Genomic DNA, 17,492 nt, shown 5'->3' on the forward strand with positions numbered 1-17,492 from the left:
TCTGAATGAGATCCTTGCTGGGTAGAGTAATCTTGGTTGCAGGTTTTTCTCCTTCATCACTTTCAGTATGTCCTGCCACTCCCTTCTGGCTTGTAGAGTTTCTGCTGAGAGATCAGCTGTTAACCTTATGGGGATTCCCTTGTGTGTTATTTGTTGTTTTTCCCTTGCTGCTTTTAATATGCTTTCTTTGTATTTAGTTTTTGACAGTTTGATTAATATGTGTCTTGGCGTATTTCTCCTTGAATTTATCCTGTATGGGACTCTCTGTGCTTCCTGGACTTGATTAACGATTTCCTTTCCCATATTAGGGAAGTTTTCAACTATAATCTCTTCAAATATTTTCTCAGTCCCTTTCTTTTTCTCTTCTTCTTCTGGAACCCCTATAATTCGAATGTTGGTGCGTTTAATGTTGTCCCAGAGGTCTCTGAGACTGTCCTCAGTTCTTTTCATTCTTTTTTCTTTATTCTGCTCTGCAGTAGTTATTTCCACTATTTTATCTTCCAGGTCACTTATCCGTTCTTCTGCCTCATTTATTCTGCTATTGATCCCATCTAGAGTATTTTTCATTTCATTTATTGTGTTGTTCATCATTGTCTGTTTCATCTTTATTTCTTCTAGGTCCTTGTTAACTGCTTCTTGCATTTTGTCCATTCTATTTCCAAGATTTTGGATCATCTTTACTGTCCTCGTTCTGCATTCTTTTTTAGGTAGACTGCCTATTTCCTCTTCACTTGTTAGGTCTGGTGGGTTTTTATCTTGCTCCTTCGTCTGCTGTGTGTTTTTCTGTCTTCTCATTTTGCTTATCTTACTGTGTTTGGGGTCTCCTTTTTGCAGGCTGCAGGTTCTCAGTTCCCGTTGTTTTTGGTGTCTTCCCCCAGTGGGTAAGGTTGGTTCAGTGGGTTGTGTAGGCTTCGTCGTAGAGGGGACTAGTGCCTTTGTTCTGGTGGATGAGGCTGGATCTTGTCTTTCTGGTGGGCAGGTCCACATCTGGTGGTGGGTTTGGGGGGGTCTATGGCCTTATTATGATTTTAGGCAGCCTCTCTGCTAATGGGCGGGGTTGTGTTCCTGTCTTGCTAGTTGTTTGGCATAGGGTGTCCAGCACTGTAGCTTGCTGGTCGTTGAGTGAAGTAGTTTTTGATGAGATACTTAGGTTAGTCTAAATTCTGGGTTTTTTTTTTTTTATAATTCTTGGCTTTTCAAGTCACTGAAAACCCCTTTTACGGTGACCTTACATTTTTGTTCTCTCTTAAAGTTCTTCAAATACATTATTTATAGATTAATAAACACTATGATTGTAACTCTTTTTCTCATCTTTAAAATTAGGATATTAATATTACTTTTCTCATAGAATTGCTGTAAACATTAGATGAGATAATGAAGGCAAGACACAACATATTGTCTTCAATGTAGTGAATATTGTGTAGATAAAAGCTACTGTCCTATTATTACTTATAATACTTTCAAAGCTTCCATTTGTTTTTTGCAGAGCTATACCATACTTGAACCATATCGAACTTATTTTTAATATATATTTATATACATAATTTTATTTAATGTTTATATATGTATATATATCACAACTACTTGGTACATGAATAAATTCATCAGCCTCATCCTAAACCTACAGAAAGTCTTTCCCTCTATTCAAAGAACTAACAGGCAAAAAAAAAAAAAAAAGCCTTTTTAATGGGTCTTAAAGCACATTTTTATTTTAGAAGATATTTATCTATAAATAATATGGAATAACTGAATTCATTTTAATAAGCCTTAAATAAATGCTAATCTAAAACTTTCTTCTTGAAGAAGAAAGAGGAAAGAGAAATATACAATCCATACCCCAGGAATTATCAATGGCCTTAATGTAGAAGAATTAAATTAAAACACACACATTAACACACAAATTTTATCTTTTGTTAGAAATGTATATTTACTCATTTTATCCCTTTTTGATTAGAGCCAGACAATTTATGTATCTTTACCTAAAATCGGTTAATAGGTTTGGCCTTTTTAAAAACATGCAATACACTCATTTCAGCTTTGGCTTCTTTGGTTTAGATACAGTGTGTGAATTTTTTGTGACAGTAAGCCAGTAGTTATTATGCATGGGGGACTCTGGTAGAAATGCAGTATTTTGTACTAATTGCTAATGGAAAGATCTGTAATATCAGCTGCATGATTTGCCCCTTACATGTGCCCAGCTGTAACAACCTGAATGTAGTATTACATTTGCTAGTATTAGACACAAATTTATCCTGACAGTTTTATAAGCAAAGCCTCAAAAACATTTAGTCATGTAAAATATAATCATAGTCTTGAAATATTTGCTTTTGCTCCCATGCATTTCAGGCAGAATCTCATTTTATAACCTTATCTCTATTGCTGAATAGGAGAATGGTTTGGAGAGGTTCCTTGGGGGTCTTGATTATAAGATAGGTGTTAATTTACACTGAGCAGTTACTGCACCCTTATCAAAGAACAATTGTTTACATAATGTGAATATTCCTTGTCTCTATACACTCTTCAGATCTTCCCTTTCATAGTGAATTAAACGTGGTTTTAATTTGCATCCCATTTCCAGTGTTTGTTGCCAGACATTTCAGACTTTTTGAGGACAAATAAAAGTAGCTTGTGGTGTAAGTTAAATATTTTGTGTCAGGATAAAACAGCAAACCATTATGTAAAGGGCACACTTCCCCATGCGTTTATCTTATAACTGCATGAACTAGACTTGTACAGAAGCTTTGAAAAAATCCCATGACTGTCGAATTCGTAAGTCTTTCTGACCCATTTGGACAGATGTTAGTGTATTACTTGGAGCATACTATAAAACTTAACCTTTCATCTATGGAAATGTGCTTGTACTTTGTTCCCCCAAAAGCAGATATGGAGACCATAAGACATGGGATAATAATAGACCTTTGGACACAGAGACATAAAATGGAATTATGAGTCCTTGAAAGAGCAATTAAGTACATTTTCATTTCAACAACTGAAGATGAGGAACCAAAACAGATGGGCAGGAGGTAGAATAAATGACAGAAAAATCCGTATCCATCATGCCTCTTGGCATCAATTTAGCTCACCAATTTACTCTGTAGTGTATTACAGTAAATCAGATCTCGTTCTGCATTCCAGTCCCTGATTTCTGCTTGTCTGAAGTGAAAATTGAGAATACTGAGAAAACATTTCCCTGAAAATTTCTGGAACCATCAGTAAGGAGCCTCTAGCCATACCATTATCAATGAGCTGACTCAATTCCTCTTAGAAATGGGTAGGTTATGAATTATAGATAAATTAGAGAAAGAGCTAGCAAAGTATTTCTGAAGCGTACACTACCCTAAAAAGCATAGTGAGATGTCATATTATCAAGTTTCTTTCAAGATCTTGAAAGTGAAAAAAGAGCACAGTGCTTTGAATGGAACTTTTAAAGTAGTGATGAACTTGGATTCAGTGGGAAAGGAACCTTCACATTCTTCTTAACTTTTAATAAAATTAAGAACTGTTGTTAATACTTTTTAACCTATGAATTGCAACTTGAAGTCTCTAAGCTGAATTCACATTCTAAATCACACATGCGAAACTTGAGAAAGTTTATCAGTTATCTATTGCTACTACTCCAAAATTTAATGGTTGTTGAGAATATACAGCAACTATATATATATCCTCACTATTCCTTAGGTTGGCAATTTGAACAGGGTCCCCTTGGATACTTCTTTTGTTATCATGCGGTGGGGTGGGTTCCTAGATGGCCTTATTCACATGGTAGGACCTCAGCTAGAATGGTTGGATCTGCCTTTCTGTTGCTCATGTTGCCTCTCTTCCTCAAGAAGGCTAGCCTGGGATTTTTCACAAGGCAGCAGGATTCCAGAAGTGTGGAAGCAGAAACTGCGAAACTCCTTGAAGCTAAGGCTCAGTGTCCCTCTGAAGCATTCTGATGGTCAGAGTTTGTCATAAAGCCAACCCCGATTCAAAGGGGGATGTGCGGGGGAATAGACTCCACCTCTTAACGGGAGGAGCGGCAAAGAAATGGTAAACACTTTTAACCCTTCCTCCTCCCCAGAAATGAGCATCATCTTTATCTGGCCAGTAACCCAACTGTGTCATTTCTTTTATTAACGTTTTGTATATCTTTTCTTCCCCTCCATTCCTCCATTCCAATACCTTGCGTGTGTCAATATTACCTCATGCAGGTATCATAGCAGTCATCTCCTTGACATCAGTCAGTTTCTGCCTCTCCAATCACAAGGCAATTTTCCCTCCCTGGCCATTGTTTTTATACTATTCTGTTCCTCACATATCTGTGTGATTCTTCATTTTGTATCACGTATAATGTTCTCACATTCAGACATTTCCTATTTGGCCAATATTTTTATCTCTATTTCTCTGTCTCTTTCTCTCCCTCTCTCTATTCTTCTCTCAATCCTCTCCTTGTAACTCCCTGGTCTTCTCCAAAATATTTTTTGCTCTCTTTTCACAAAGATAGTAGTAAGCAAATATTTATTGATTATTTACTATGTGCAAGACACTTTCTTAGGCACTGTGACCAAAGTTGATTAAGGTCCCTCTCTGAGGAGAGAGAAACAATATATAAACACATAAAATGAGAAGATAGACTATACGTGCATGAGTGTTAAGATAAAAAGACAAAGGGAATACGGTAGTGGTTGGTGGGGACAGTAATTTCAGAGTCATCAGGGCCTTCTCCTCCGAGGAAGTAACACTTGAGCACTTGACCTAGATCTCCAGGTGACACATGGGTGAAGATGAAGAAAGAAGTGTTCTCGGCAGCGGAGACAGCAAGTAAAATGACCTCTTCCAAATCCTTGCTCCCTTTAGGATAGAGCATCCCTAAAGTTTGTTATCTGGCCCAGTGGTTCTAAACTCTGGCTATATGATAGGATCATCTGGAATCTCTTAAATATACTGTTGCCTGGGCCTCACCACAGACCCATCAAATCAGATTCTCTGGAGGTGGGTAGGGGAAACACCTAGATACCTGTATTTTGTAAATCGCCATGATTTGTATGCAGCCAAGATGGAGAACCAGTGACCTACAGTAGTGCTTTTCAAACATTAACATGCATAGGTCACATGGGAATCTTTCTAAAATACAGATTCTGTTTCACTAGATCTAGGATAGAGCCCAAGATTATGTATTTCTAACAAGCTCCCAGGTCATGCCATTGCTGTTGATCTAGTAGTTATTCAAAGTGTGGTGTTCAGACCAGAGTATTAGTGTTCACCTGGGAGTTTGTTGGAAAAGCACATGCTCAGTCAGAGAATCAGAAACCAGGTGATTCGATCACCTCTTGAATCAGAACTGCTAGGGGTATGGCCCAGCCTCCTGTGATTTAAGAAAGCCCTCCGATGATTCTGAAACCCACTCAAGTGTGAGAATCAGACAGGGTCGTGGTGTTTAGACATAGTCAGTTCGGTACCTAATTGTGTTCCAGGTTGTGTTTCCTACAATTACTTCACGCCAAGAGGTCTGTTGAGAAGCCACTCGAGCACTTGCATTGAACTGAGGGTTTGAAGCCACAGCATTCTCTTCCTTTTACTTCGTTTCCATGCAGAGCAAATTCTCTTTCGTTCTGGCTAGAAGAGGAAGAGATCCAGCTCTAGTTTCAGATTCCACCTCCAGCTCCCAAAGCCTCTTTGTTCGCTCAGCTTGCAAGGCATCAGGAGCTTACAGCGCCCCTGCAGGTGACACTCAACACTTACAGGTGTCACCTGCAGGGAGCCGATTTATTAAAAGCCCTGCTGGGGCAGTTTAATCCCTGTGAAGGGATATTGTAACTCACCTCTAACTGCTGTCCCATCACAGAATCACTCTCTGTACTACTACTCTTTGTTTACAAGCTTCAGTTAATGGTTTTCTCTCCATTAGGCAGCTCAGGGGAGTCCTGTTTAGAGAACTAATTGCATTCTTGCCAGTTTGGGGCATGATCCAGAGCTGCTCCAAGTCTCAGTATTTTTCATGTTATATATTTTCCTCTCTTCTAACATGTGTATAGTTTTTATACCTCTGTCTGCAGAACGTAAGCTAGAAATTGTTAACTGTATGCACGAACGCATATCATAAATATGGTAGCACGTGCTTCTTGGCATGGAGAGCTACATCTCATTACTCTGATGCAAAGAGTGAAAAAAACTTTTTTGAACTAAAAATCCAAACTGAATAGGTATATTTTATAAAGCCTCCGAAAGAATCAATATCTTTTAATTTTATAAATTTTACTATTTATGAGATTCATGTGATAATGGTGAAGAAACCATTGTTTCTCTCCACCACCCTACTACCATCCATCCCCCTTCCACCACCACTAAATTTGAATAGTCCTTCTTTCTAATCACTGAAAAAATATAGGTAGAACACGAGCACTCTTGGCTACTTCAAGAATAAAGTTTTCCTGGCTTTTGGCAATTATTTATCCACAAAACAGGATTAGGTTAATCATCAAAGTAGGAATTGGTGGGACTGCATCTAATCATGAGTGATAATGTGCTGAATAGTTAAAGAGGAAGAGTTGGCAAATGCATAAGTAAGTGAACAAGTAAGTAAGTAATAAATACATTTCATCATGAGAAAAAAAATTGTAAAAAGAAGAGTTCTTTTGGCTTTTAAAAATATTCTTCTCAATAGATGTCAAGCTAAAGAGTCATACAGATTTTGAATATGTAACACCTGAAACACGTAGAGACCTAATTGCTGTAGACACTCCACATTGCAATCTAATGGGGCAATGTATACATTTTTAGATTCCAAAGCATATTTTATTGCCAATTACAGATTTCCTCTAGATTGTTCATGTGCGACTCTCTGGGGCATTTATAATGTTATGGTCCATGTTTTACCTCTCCTTTAGTACTTAGGCAGTACACTCGTTTACCCTCAAAGTCCATTTGCTCGTCCTCTTTGGTTCCTCAGTTTATATCATCATCCGTATTTCAGGTTCTGGGCAACAGGAATGTCTGCTCTTTTGTTGTTCTTTTCATCTTTTATCAACCGTCATCCATTCGAAAGCATTAATTATCTGAGATGAGAAACATCATCTTTCACAGAATAATACTTAGGCCATAAAATATTTCATAGCTGAAATCTTCACACATCTGCCTGGGATGCTTAGCAGAAGTAAATATTCTTTGCTGTTTCCCTTTCACAGTTTGTGGAGATGAATGCACCGGCCTTCTCCTTGGTGACTTGGCTCGCCTGGAACAGATGGCCACGAGCATCAACCTCACCGGCCCACTGCCCGCTCCTTATAAAATTCTGTATGGTCTTGAAAATATGACTCAGGAACTCCAGGTAGGTTGGAGCAGTAACAGCAAGAGCCAGGGAAGAAATGACAGAAGCTTCCAAAGGGGTAATTGCCGTAATTGGTAAATGCTCTTCCCTTTGTACCAAATCAAGGCAGGCAGCCATTAGGGAAATTCAAAGACTTTCTAAACCAGTGTTTTTCAAACTTGAGAACTATAATTTACTGATTGCTCTTATGGAAAAAGAGGCTCATGTACCCCCAGTGTTTGGCCTAAATCAATTTTATTATGTTCCTTAAATATGTGCAAACATAAAATCAGATATGAACTCCTTATACTTAATAGCTCTATAAAATCAAAACAAATTAATCTTTACAAAAGCCTAAAAATCCAGTAAAATTCAAATTAAAAACATTAATATAAAATAACAGATGATTTTTGCTGAAAGCAAATTGCTACTTGCAACAAGAATATCATACTGACTGTTTCCACATAGGTTCTTTCGTCAGCATGTGACATGTGGTAACTCGGTTCTCCTACCTTTCCACAACTTGAACTAGAGAACGCTTTGTGAGGGGTCCTGAAATGACATTTGGCATCACTTGATAAGTGATTTATGTGCTCAATCTGCCATATGATCAAACAGGCATGCAAATGTAGGTGCTAAGATCAAGCGCATCTCTCAGGTGCCCAGCCTGGGTTCCAGAAGTGCTTACATTAGCATTTAAGTTTACTGTCAAAATGAAAACATAAGGTGAAAATTTTGTACTAGAGAATGAGGGGACTTTTGAAAGTGCTTCAACAAGAACTAATTCTGTTGTAAGAGAAACACTATTCTAAGACATCGTTAAAGCTTTCAGTAGTTAATGGGATAAAGGGGAAATGTTAAGGAAATTGGAGTTGTTTCACCTGAATAAAAAAAAAGATGAAAAGTGACTCCTTATACACTATCAGTCAATTACTGGATATTTATTAAGAGACTCTGGAATGCCCCAATATTGCACTTGGTTCCCCAGGGGTTTCATGACCCCTATAATGCAGTCACTACCCTTAGGAAGCTTAGAGTCTATGTGGTTTAAAATAGAGTTCAATACACTGGAGAAACAGATAAGATCCAGAGTAACCAGGGAATACATCATTAATGAAAGTGTAATTTGTGATAGAACTTGAAGGATAGAAACAATTTCAATAGGCAGAGAATTATTGGTAAAGACTGGAGGAAGAAACCTAAGACTTATTCACTAGGCACTGGCGGACATTCTTCTAGGGAATATATTCTTTAATTTAGACCACAGCCTTCAAAGTAAGTATTATTATCCTTATTTACCAGAAGAAGAAACCAATCATAATGATAGCAAGAATAACATTTATTGATGAGTATCTCTGTGCTAGACAATTGACTAAAGTCTTATGTGAATTATCATACATAGATTTTACAGAAACTCCAAGAAGTAGGAAAGGAGTACTGTATTAGCTATGTTTGTCTCAGATAGCCAGGTAGGGACACTGAGGCACAGAGACAAGGTCACATGGCTACTAGGTACAGAGCTGGGACGTGGAAGGAGGTAGTTTAACTTTAGGGCCTGTGAGAATGAAACTACCTTCACACAGCTCAAAGAGAGAAGGGCTCAGTCCACCAGTAGCAAGGTCTCCTTGACCCCCAGCCCATCCTTACATACTCTTGCCACTAAATCTAGGAGAGCCACATGTGCAGAGGCAGAGGTGTGGATGAGCGAGGCCTGTCCAGCAGACATTAGAAGTCAGGCCTGCTAGTGAAAGATAAGGCTGGAGACTTCAGTGGGGCTGGGTGATACGAAGGACAATCATGAAAGCCAGGCAGAGGAATCTGAGTTTACTTTGTAGGCCCAGCGTTCAGGAGTGCAAAGAGTTCTAATAAAGAAAATGCTGACCAGTTATCATGTATGGAAGGAATAAAAAGAAAGAAAATTAAACTAGAGAAGCAAATACTTCAGTAGGACGTAAAATAATTTTAAAGTAATAACTTAAGCAGTGGATGGAGTACTGAAGGGCCCTCTGAAAGAGGTTCCAATCTGTGGACATCAACCAAGCCTGGGGTTCAGTCACCTCTTTCCTTATGGCTGGGTATTGGTCAGAATGACCTTGATTTTCCTTAAATTCCAGTCTTTCTTGATTCTGTTTGTGTTCTTCCATAACTTGTTTAATATCTGGATATTTGGAACCCCACTTTGATATTCTAAATCCTTAAGCAAGTTATGTTCCCTCTTTGTTCAGTTCCTTTAACTGTGTCAGTGCTCCCTGGGTTCCAGCCAGGGATGACCAGAAACACACATGTGATAGAACAAAGTTGGGTTTACTAACTTGTTGCAACAAGGGGCCCTACACAGTGTGGGGAATTGGGGCTGTCTCAATAACAGGGCATTAGGAATTACTTAGAGTATTGGGGGGTTGTGCTAGGGAATTTGGGGGCAGATTCAAGGAAGCAGGGGTTTGTGTTGGACTGGGTACTATTAGGAAGTGGGAATAATTCCATAATTAAGTATTCTAATGAATCTTACCTAGAAGGAGGGAAGAAAAAGGGAGGCTAAAGCTACAGTTAGTAAGGAGGCAGTGGTCACTCATATTAGCCAGAAAATGGGATTTGAGGTACTTTTGTGGTCTGCACAGAGACCATGATTTCGTCTGCATTTAGATGTGATTATGGAGTGGTCTCATCTTTTGTTTCATTCATCACTCTCACAGAGTGATGCTGTCTACTGTTAGTGTTTGGTGAGATTGATTATGTTTAGTAGGAGAGGAAAATGGCCCATCTGTGAGTGCCCGGCCAGCTCCTACAACGTTGATGCCATGCAGTTAGTTAGTGTCTGGCCAGGTCCTTCTGTCAGAGCTCCTGTCATCAGAGAAAGAGATAATAAACCTGTAAACTGTATCTCTGTTGATTAGAATGGGAGCCTTAAAGACTCAGACAAGGTTCATCTTGACTCTACCCCTTACTGGCTGTGCAATCTTGTATAAATTTTTAAGTCTCTTTAAGCCACAGTTTTCTATATACAAAATGAAATAGCATTTATCTCATAGAACTGTTGTAAGAACTAAATGAAAACCAAAACAAAACAAAACGACCTGGAACATAGTAATGTCTCAATAAATTGCAGCAGTTTGTATTATTTGCCAGATTATTCTGCACGGTGCTTTGTAAGTGCCCAACTGAAATAGTTTCTTTCTCTCTTCTCTGAAGGTGAGAAGGCTAAGTTCTTTGTATATAAAGAAAAAATGTGTTCTGTTAAATGTTCAACCCATGATCGCTGCAAGACCATTTACTCTAAAACATATGGAATGAAATCTTTTTCAGCATTTGCTCTCACCTCAGCGGGCCCCAGAGAGGCTCATTCAGTTGGCAGAAGGCAATCTGAACACGCTGGTGACAGAAATGAATGAACTTCTGACCAGGGTAAGTTGGCAAAATCATGCTTCTTCTTAAAGCAGATAGATTATGTATAATTAAGGAAAATTACTTCAAATTTCTGAAATGCAAATCTTGTTCTTCCTAAATCCCAATTTGGTGCATGAAATAGATGTATTTTTGACTTGCTACTTCTGCCACAGATAAAATCTGAGAACCCAGTAGCACAAGAAAAGATTGGGATACATACTTGGGAAGTGTCAAGGACAATGGCTAAAAATACCAGAATGACAGTATATTTTGAGTACTCTATCCAGTAGCTTCCATGGTAAAGTTTTTATCGATTCTGGATTCCCAAAGCCCTGGCTCTGACTATGTAAGGAAAAAGAAAAACAAATGAAAATACTTGTAGTCTCTTTGATCTCATCATAAGATTTTTGTGTTTGTATAGAAATACAGCGTAAATCATTATCCCCCCACAAAAGAGGAAATGTTCTTTATCATGAAAATCCCAAAGCATTCAAGACACTTTTTAGAGTCAGAATGTAAAGTCCATGTTGCGTTTATCAGACTTCTTAAGATATTGGGAGTTTTCAATTTTCAAAACTGCAAGAGGGTTAAGGTTCTGTTCCCTGATACAGAATGAAGAAAACAGCATAAAGTCTGCCATCTTGTGGCCAGAAAAATGCATGAACTGGAAAACTGGCCTGGAATTTAGGGATCCAGTTTGATTATCAAAGAACTTTAAATGACAAAAAATATTGGAGCTAGAAGGTTCTTACAGATTATCTAGTCCATTTTTTTAAGAAGAAATCCCTCAGGCCGTGAGAGTGAAATGAATTAGCAATGGCCGTCTGCCTCACCAAATTCAAGGACCTAAGTAGGACCCAGATTCCAGATTCCCACTGACCCAGTACCATTTCCACCTAAGCTGCTGCTGGCTTAGGAGAATTTCCACAGGGAAATCAAATGGGATTCTGAGCACGTGATGCTAAACAATGGCCCTGATGTTCCAAATAGCGTACTAAACACATTACCAGAATCTCCTACCAGCAATGTGGAATGTACAAATACAGAACAGAGTTTCTTGCCAAATGTAGTTAGATATTAATCAGATTAATGAGTACAAATTATATCAATTCAATAATTAACAATTTTGTATTGGTTATGTGAATACACTAAATAAGAATTTTTAAACAGATCGTGCCAAAGTAATCTCAATTCAACAGCACATATGAATGTTCACCACATACAAAGCCCAAGCGCTAAGTGTTGGCAGATGAAAGATAAAAATGAGGCTCAGTCTTCAAGGAGGTTGCAATCTCGAGTGTGTGTGTGTGTGTGTGTGTGTGTGTGTGTGTGTGTGTGTGTGTGTGTGGTTATATAAGTATTTAGGTATGTGGAGGGTAATATGGGACAAGTGCAAGTAAATATGTAACACAGCATGAAATAAAAGAATGTACCTGAGAAATACGCACAAATGGATTAATTTAATATTAATTTAATGTTAAGGGTAACTAGGGAAAATTCCATGGAACAGAGGCCTTTCATTCATTCATTCATTTAATTAATCCTTACTAAGGGTCAAATATATTCTAGACACTATAACAGAATGACAGACACTGGGAAAGAGGTATAAGCAAAACTGACACTGTTGTTGCCCTCACTGAGCTGATTACAGCCAAATGATCTGAGCCTTTAATATTATTATTATTATTATTACCTTATTCTTAACCGGCATCCTTTCATCTTTCCAGCAGACTCTCACATACTAAATTTTTTTAAATGGACTTTGTATTTTTGAGAAGTTTAAAGCAAAATTGATTAGAAAATACTGAAACTTCCCATATGCCCCCTGCCCCAAGACAAGCACAGCCTCCCGCATTATCAACATCCTCCACCAGAGTGATACGTTTGTTCCAATAGATGAATCTACACTGACGAATCATCATCACTCAAAGCCTATAGTTTACTTTAGGGTTCACTCTTGGTATTGTATATTCTATAGATTTTGACAAATGTTTAATGACATGTCTCCACCTTTATAGTATCATTTCGAGTGGTTTCACTGCCCTAAAAGTCCTCCATGGTCTGCCTATTCACCTCTCCCTGTTCCTTAACCCCTGGCAACCACTGATCTTTTTACTGTCTCTGTATATCATATAGCTGGAGTCATACAGTATGTAACCTTTTCAGATTGGCTTTTTTCACTTAGTAGTATACATTTATGTTTCCTCAATGTCTTTTGATGGCTTGATAGCTCATTTCTTTTTAGTGCTGAGTAGTATCCCATTTTCTGGATGCACCAAGTTTATTTATCCATTCACCTACTGAAGGACACCTTGGTTGCTTTTAAGCTTTGGCAATATGAATAAAACTACTATAAACACCCAAGTATATAAGTTTTCAATTCATTTGTGTGAAAACCAAAGAGTGCAATTGCTGGATCATATGGGAAGAGTGTGTTTAGTTTTGTAAGAAATCTCCAAACTGTCTTCCAAAGTGGCTGTACCATTTTGCATTCCCAGCAACAATGAGTAAGAGTTCCTATTGCTCCAAATCCTCACCAGCATTTAGTGTTGTCAGTGTTCTGAATTTTGGCCATTCTAGTAGGTATGTAGTAATATCTCATTCTAGTTTTAATTTACAATTCCCTAGTGACATACTATGTTGAGCATTTTTTTTTTTTTTTTTGCGGTATGCGGGCCTCTCAGTGTTGTGGCCTCTCCCGTTGCAGAGCACAGGCTCCGGACGCGCAGGCTCAGTGGCCATGGCTCATGGGCCCAGCCGCTCCGCGGCATGTGGGATCTTCCCGGACTGGGGCACGAACCCGTGTCCCCTGCATTGGCAGGCGGACTCTCAACCACTGCGCCACCAGGGAAACCCTCCAATACTATTTTTTAATAAACTTTTTTATTTTAAAATAGTTTTAGATTTACAGAAAAGTTGTTGCAAAGATAGTACAGAGATTTCCCATATACTCCATACCCACTTTCCCCTACTAATATCTTGGTATGATCTGTCACAACAAATGCACTAATATTGATGATTATTATTAACTAAAGACTCTGCTTTTTCTTCAGTTTTACTTACTGTCCTTTTATTGTTTCGGGATCCTATCCAGGATATTACATTAAGTCATCGTGTCTTCTTAGGCTATGGCTTCTAGAATGTGACAGTTTCTTAGACTTTCCTTGTTTTTGATGATCTTGACAGTTTTGACAAGTTCATGTATTTTGTAGGATGTCCCTCAGTTGGGGTTTGCCTCATGTTTTTCTCATGATCAGAATAGACATATAGGTTTTTGTAGGGAAGACCACAGAGATAATGTGTCATTTTATCACGTCATATTAAGAACCCGTGCAATCAATATGTCTTATTACGTTGATGTTGATCGTGATCACCTGACTGAGGTAGCATTTGCCAGATTTCTCCACTGGAAAATTACTCTTTTTCCCCCTTTCCACACTTCAATACCATTTTTATCTGCCCATTCTTCAGATTTTGTAACATAAAAAGCCTAGAAATAAGACTTCTAAAAGTAAGTATCTCCTTGATAAAGTGAGGATGGGGAGGAAATAGAAATCCTTGCTTATTTATTAACCTTGTCCCCACCAGAAACAGGATTGTCATGGAGACCTTCAATATTCAAAATGATCAATTCTTTCTTTGCCTGTGGTCAATCAGCATGATAATCAAAAGGTGTATTGATACACATGTAATCATAACTAGAGGACTAGATGACATAAATATCCACTAATATTGGCTGAGACCCCCCAGTACCTTCATCTCACAGTCATGAATGATTCAGCAGTTGGGGCCAGAGTATAAGTGCAGGGCCCATGACTTCCTATTATCCATGGCTACGTTAGAGGAGATAGTGCCTAAACAAGGAGTGCACATTAGAGTTACATGGTGCCCAGTCTCACCCCCAAAGTTTGTGATGTATTTCGTCTGAGGCACAGTATGAGCACTGGGACTTTCAAGAGCTTCCAGATGATTCTGATGTCAGCCAAGATTGAAAACTATGGTGAGCCTAGAGGTACCCAGTGCTTCCAGTTCCCTTTCCTCTGGAAAGTGCTTTCACTGCTACAGCCAATCTTTTTGAGAATCCTTTTCTCTACTTTGTTAGCTGACGAGTCACTTTATGACTAGTACATTCTTTTTTTTTTTTTTTTTTTTTTTGCGGTACGTGGGCCTCTCACTGTTTTGGCCTCTTCTGTTGCGGAGCACAGGCTCCAGATGCGCAGGCTCAGTGGCCATGGCTCACGGGCCCAGCCGCTCCGCAGCATGTGGGATCTTCCCAGACTGGGGCACGAACCCATGTCCCCTGCATCGGCAGGCGGACTCTCAACCACTGCGCCACCAGGGAAGCCTGACTAGTACATTCTTTATGTTTGTTAAAACACCTGGCAAGTCTGATCCTGCATAGCTGGTGTGAGCTGTCCTGCAAGTGCTTGTATATTTTGTGCTTATCTTTTTCATGAAGCAATTTAGTTCTCTAATAGTCCTTGGTAAAGAGAATAATATTCCTCCCCCAGATTAACATTTTAAACATTCATTTTATATAATTTAATGTCAAATATTACATAAGCAAAATGTTGCATAATCGTGTATCTTTTTCAATGTATTTTAATTTGTTGTCATTCCATTTCCCCCTTGGAATATGTTTTTTGAATATGGCAATCATATGTTACATGTTCATACTGTCAGACACTATGATTAGTGTGGAATATTGAGATGTTTTTGATGACAACTCCATATACCTCTGTAGCTACTGTCCTTACCTCCCTCTTCCATTTCACAGCCAAATTTTTTCAAAGACTTGGTCTGCTTTCACTTCTCACTCCACTGTAGTCTAGATTTCCAGTCCCAGCCTGCTACTAAAACTATTTCAACAAGGTAATCGGGGACAAGCTGGTCACTAAATCCAGTGGAAACTTGATTTTACTTGAACTTCCTACAGCAATTGCCACTTTTGACCCTATCTTCCTTCTTAGCATACTCTCCTCTGTGCTTTTATCTCAATTCTCAGACCTTTCATTTTCAAGCTCTTCCTCTGCCCATCCCTCAAAAGTCGATTCTCTTGGGGTCCACACCTCTTCTCACTTTGTAAACCCTCTCTTTTGGCTTCCATCGCCACATATATATATATATGTTCATGATTAATAAGTCTATATTCTCAAGACAGACCTCATTCTACTGTTTCAGTCCTATGTACCTAACTATCAACGGGACATCTCAAATTAAACTCACCGTCTTCCTCTTAAAACCCATACTTTCTTCTGTTTAGAACACCTCAGTGATTTATCCTCCAATATTTACCAGTCTCCCAAAATAGAACTGAATGGTTGCTCTTCATTCTACCCCAACCCAATTCAGAGGTCTTCTGTTACCTCTCTTCCTAAGCTTTATCTAACTCCAAACAACTGTTGTTCCTATGGCAGAGTGAACTTTCTAAATCACAGATCTGATCACACCACTCTCCTTCAGATTCTCCATTTTGTTCACTGACATGTGATGCTCTTTCCTCATGGTCCTAATTCCCCAGCCTCATGTCTTCCCCAACTCATGCTCTGGTTATCTGGACCCTGATTCATTGAACATATAAGCCAGAAACCTAGAAATCTTCTTTGATGCCACTTTCTTCCTTCTCATCCTCCCACTTATTTAACCCATTACCAAATACAGTGGGTTCCACTTCTGTGTATAGATCTCATCTTCACTACCCTACTCTCATCCAGCCCTTAGTTTGGGATTAGCTTTCTAGCTAGTCCAGCTTTTATTCTTATTTTCCTTCGATTGTTCTCCAAGGTATAGCCAGAATGCACTTTTGCTACCCCAAATTTGAACATGTCACCCTAGTCCTTAAACTCGTCCCCCTGGCTTCTCATTGCTCTTCAGATAAAGGCCAAAGTCTCATTTTGGCCACATCTCACACCACTTTGACCCTGGCCATCTGTACTCCAGCCATGGTGTCCTTCAGTTACTTTGTCCTGCAGAGCCTTCCCGGACATGTTTTCTTTAGCCTTGAAGTAAATCACTTCCTCCTACATCTTGTTAACTTCTGTTAATTCCAATTCACTTTCTAAGCTCAGCTCCTCGAAGTCTACCGCAAGTGTTCTGTGATATTTCAGGTGTGATGTGATTCCTCTTATAATTGTGTCATACCACTGTGCTTTTTCTTCAGTTTGTGGTTATAATTTATTTTCATGATCATTAGACAAATACCTCTCTATCCCACCAGACTATAAACTCCAAACGAGCAGGAAGTATGGGGTTTTTTTCCCCCCTTACCACACTATCGCCAGTATCATGTATATAGTAGGTGTTCAGTCAGTATTTGTTTAATTAATTAATTAACTAATTGTGAATAATTTTAAAAATAGCATAAAAATAAATGAAAGGGATAGAAACCCACAATAAGCATTAATTTTGAATTTCTCTAAAATGCACTAAAATCAGGCATATAATTATATTGAGTTGAATATTTTGCTTTCTTTGATAAACACCTCTTAACTGTTTATATTTCATAAGGGGTAAATGCAATGTAATAGACTGAACTATATAAAATATCAAAATTTAGCATTATCTACCTTGTTTCTTACTGTATATTGGAAATCAAATTTAAATGAAGATGAGGCATTTCCAAAACGGTGAAACTAGTTTTTAAATGATTTAAGTGCCTACTATATATATATAAACACACACACACACACACACACACACACATATATGTATATATACAATGCCTTATTTATAGTTTTAAAAGGTTTAAGTTGCCAACAATGTTTTTCATTTCTGCTGTTATATTTTAAAAGAGAGAAAATTTGTAGAGACGTGGATAGACGTA

The 17,492-nt window shown here is 38.4% G+C and overlaps 1 protein-coding gene across 2 annotated transcripts in view; it reads left to right on the forward strand.

Moving 5' to 3' along the window:
* LAMA2 (laminin subunit alpha 2) overlaps positions 1-17,492 on the forward strand; it is a 628,216-nt gene that overhangs the window by 481,466 nt on the left and 129,258 nt on the right. For both annotated transcript variants that reach the window (XM_007450523.1, XM_007450524.1), the window contains exons 33-34: positions 7,164-7,306; positions 10,589-10,687. In XM_007450523.1, the coding sequence (XP_007450585.1) occupies positions 7,164-7,306; positions 10,589-10,687 (242 nt within the window). The remainder of the gene's footprint in view (positions 1-7,163; positions 7,307-10,588; positions 10,688-17,492) is intronic.

The sequence above is a fragment of the Lipotes vexillifer genome, unplaced genomic scaffold, assembly GCF_000442215.2.
Source record: "Lipotes vexillifer unplaced genomic scaffold, Lipotes_vexillifer_v1.1 scaffold537, whole genome shotgun sequence".
Classification (NCBI taxonomy): Eukaryota; Metazoa; Chordata; class Mammalia; order Artiodactyla; family Lipotidae; genus Lipotes; species Lipotes vexillifer.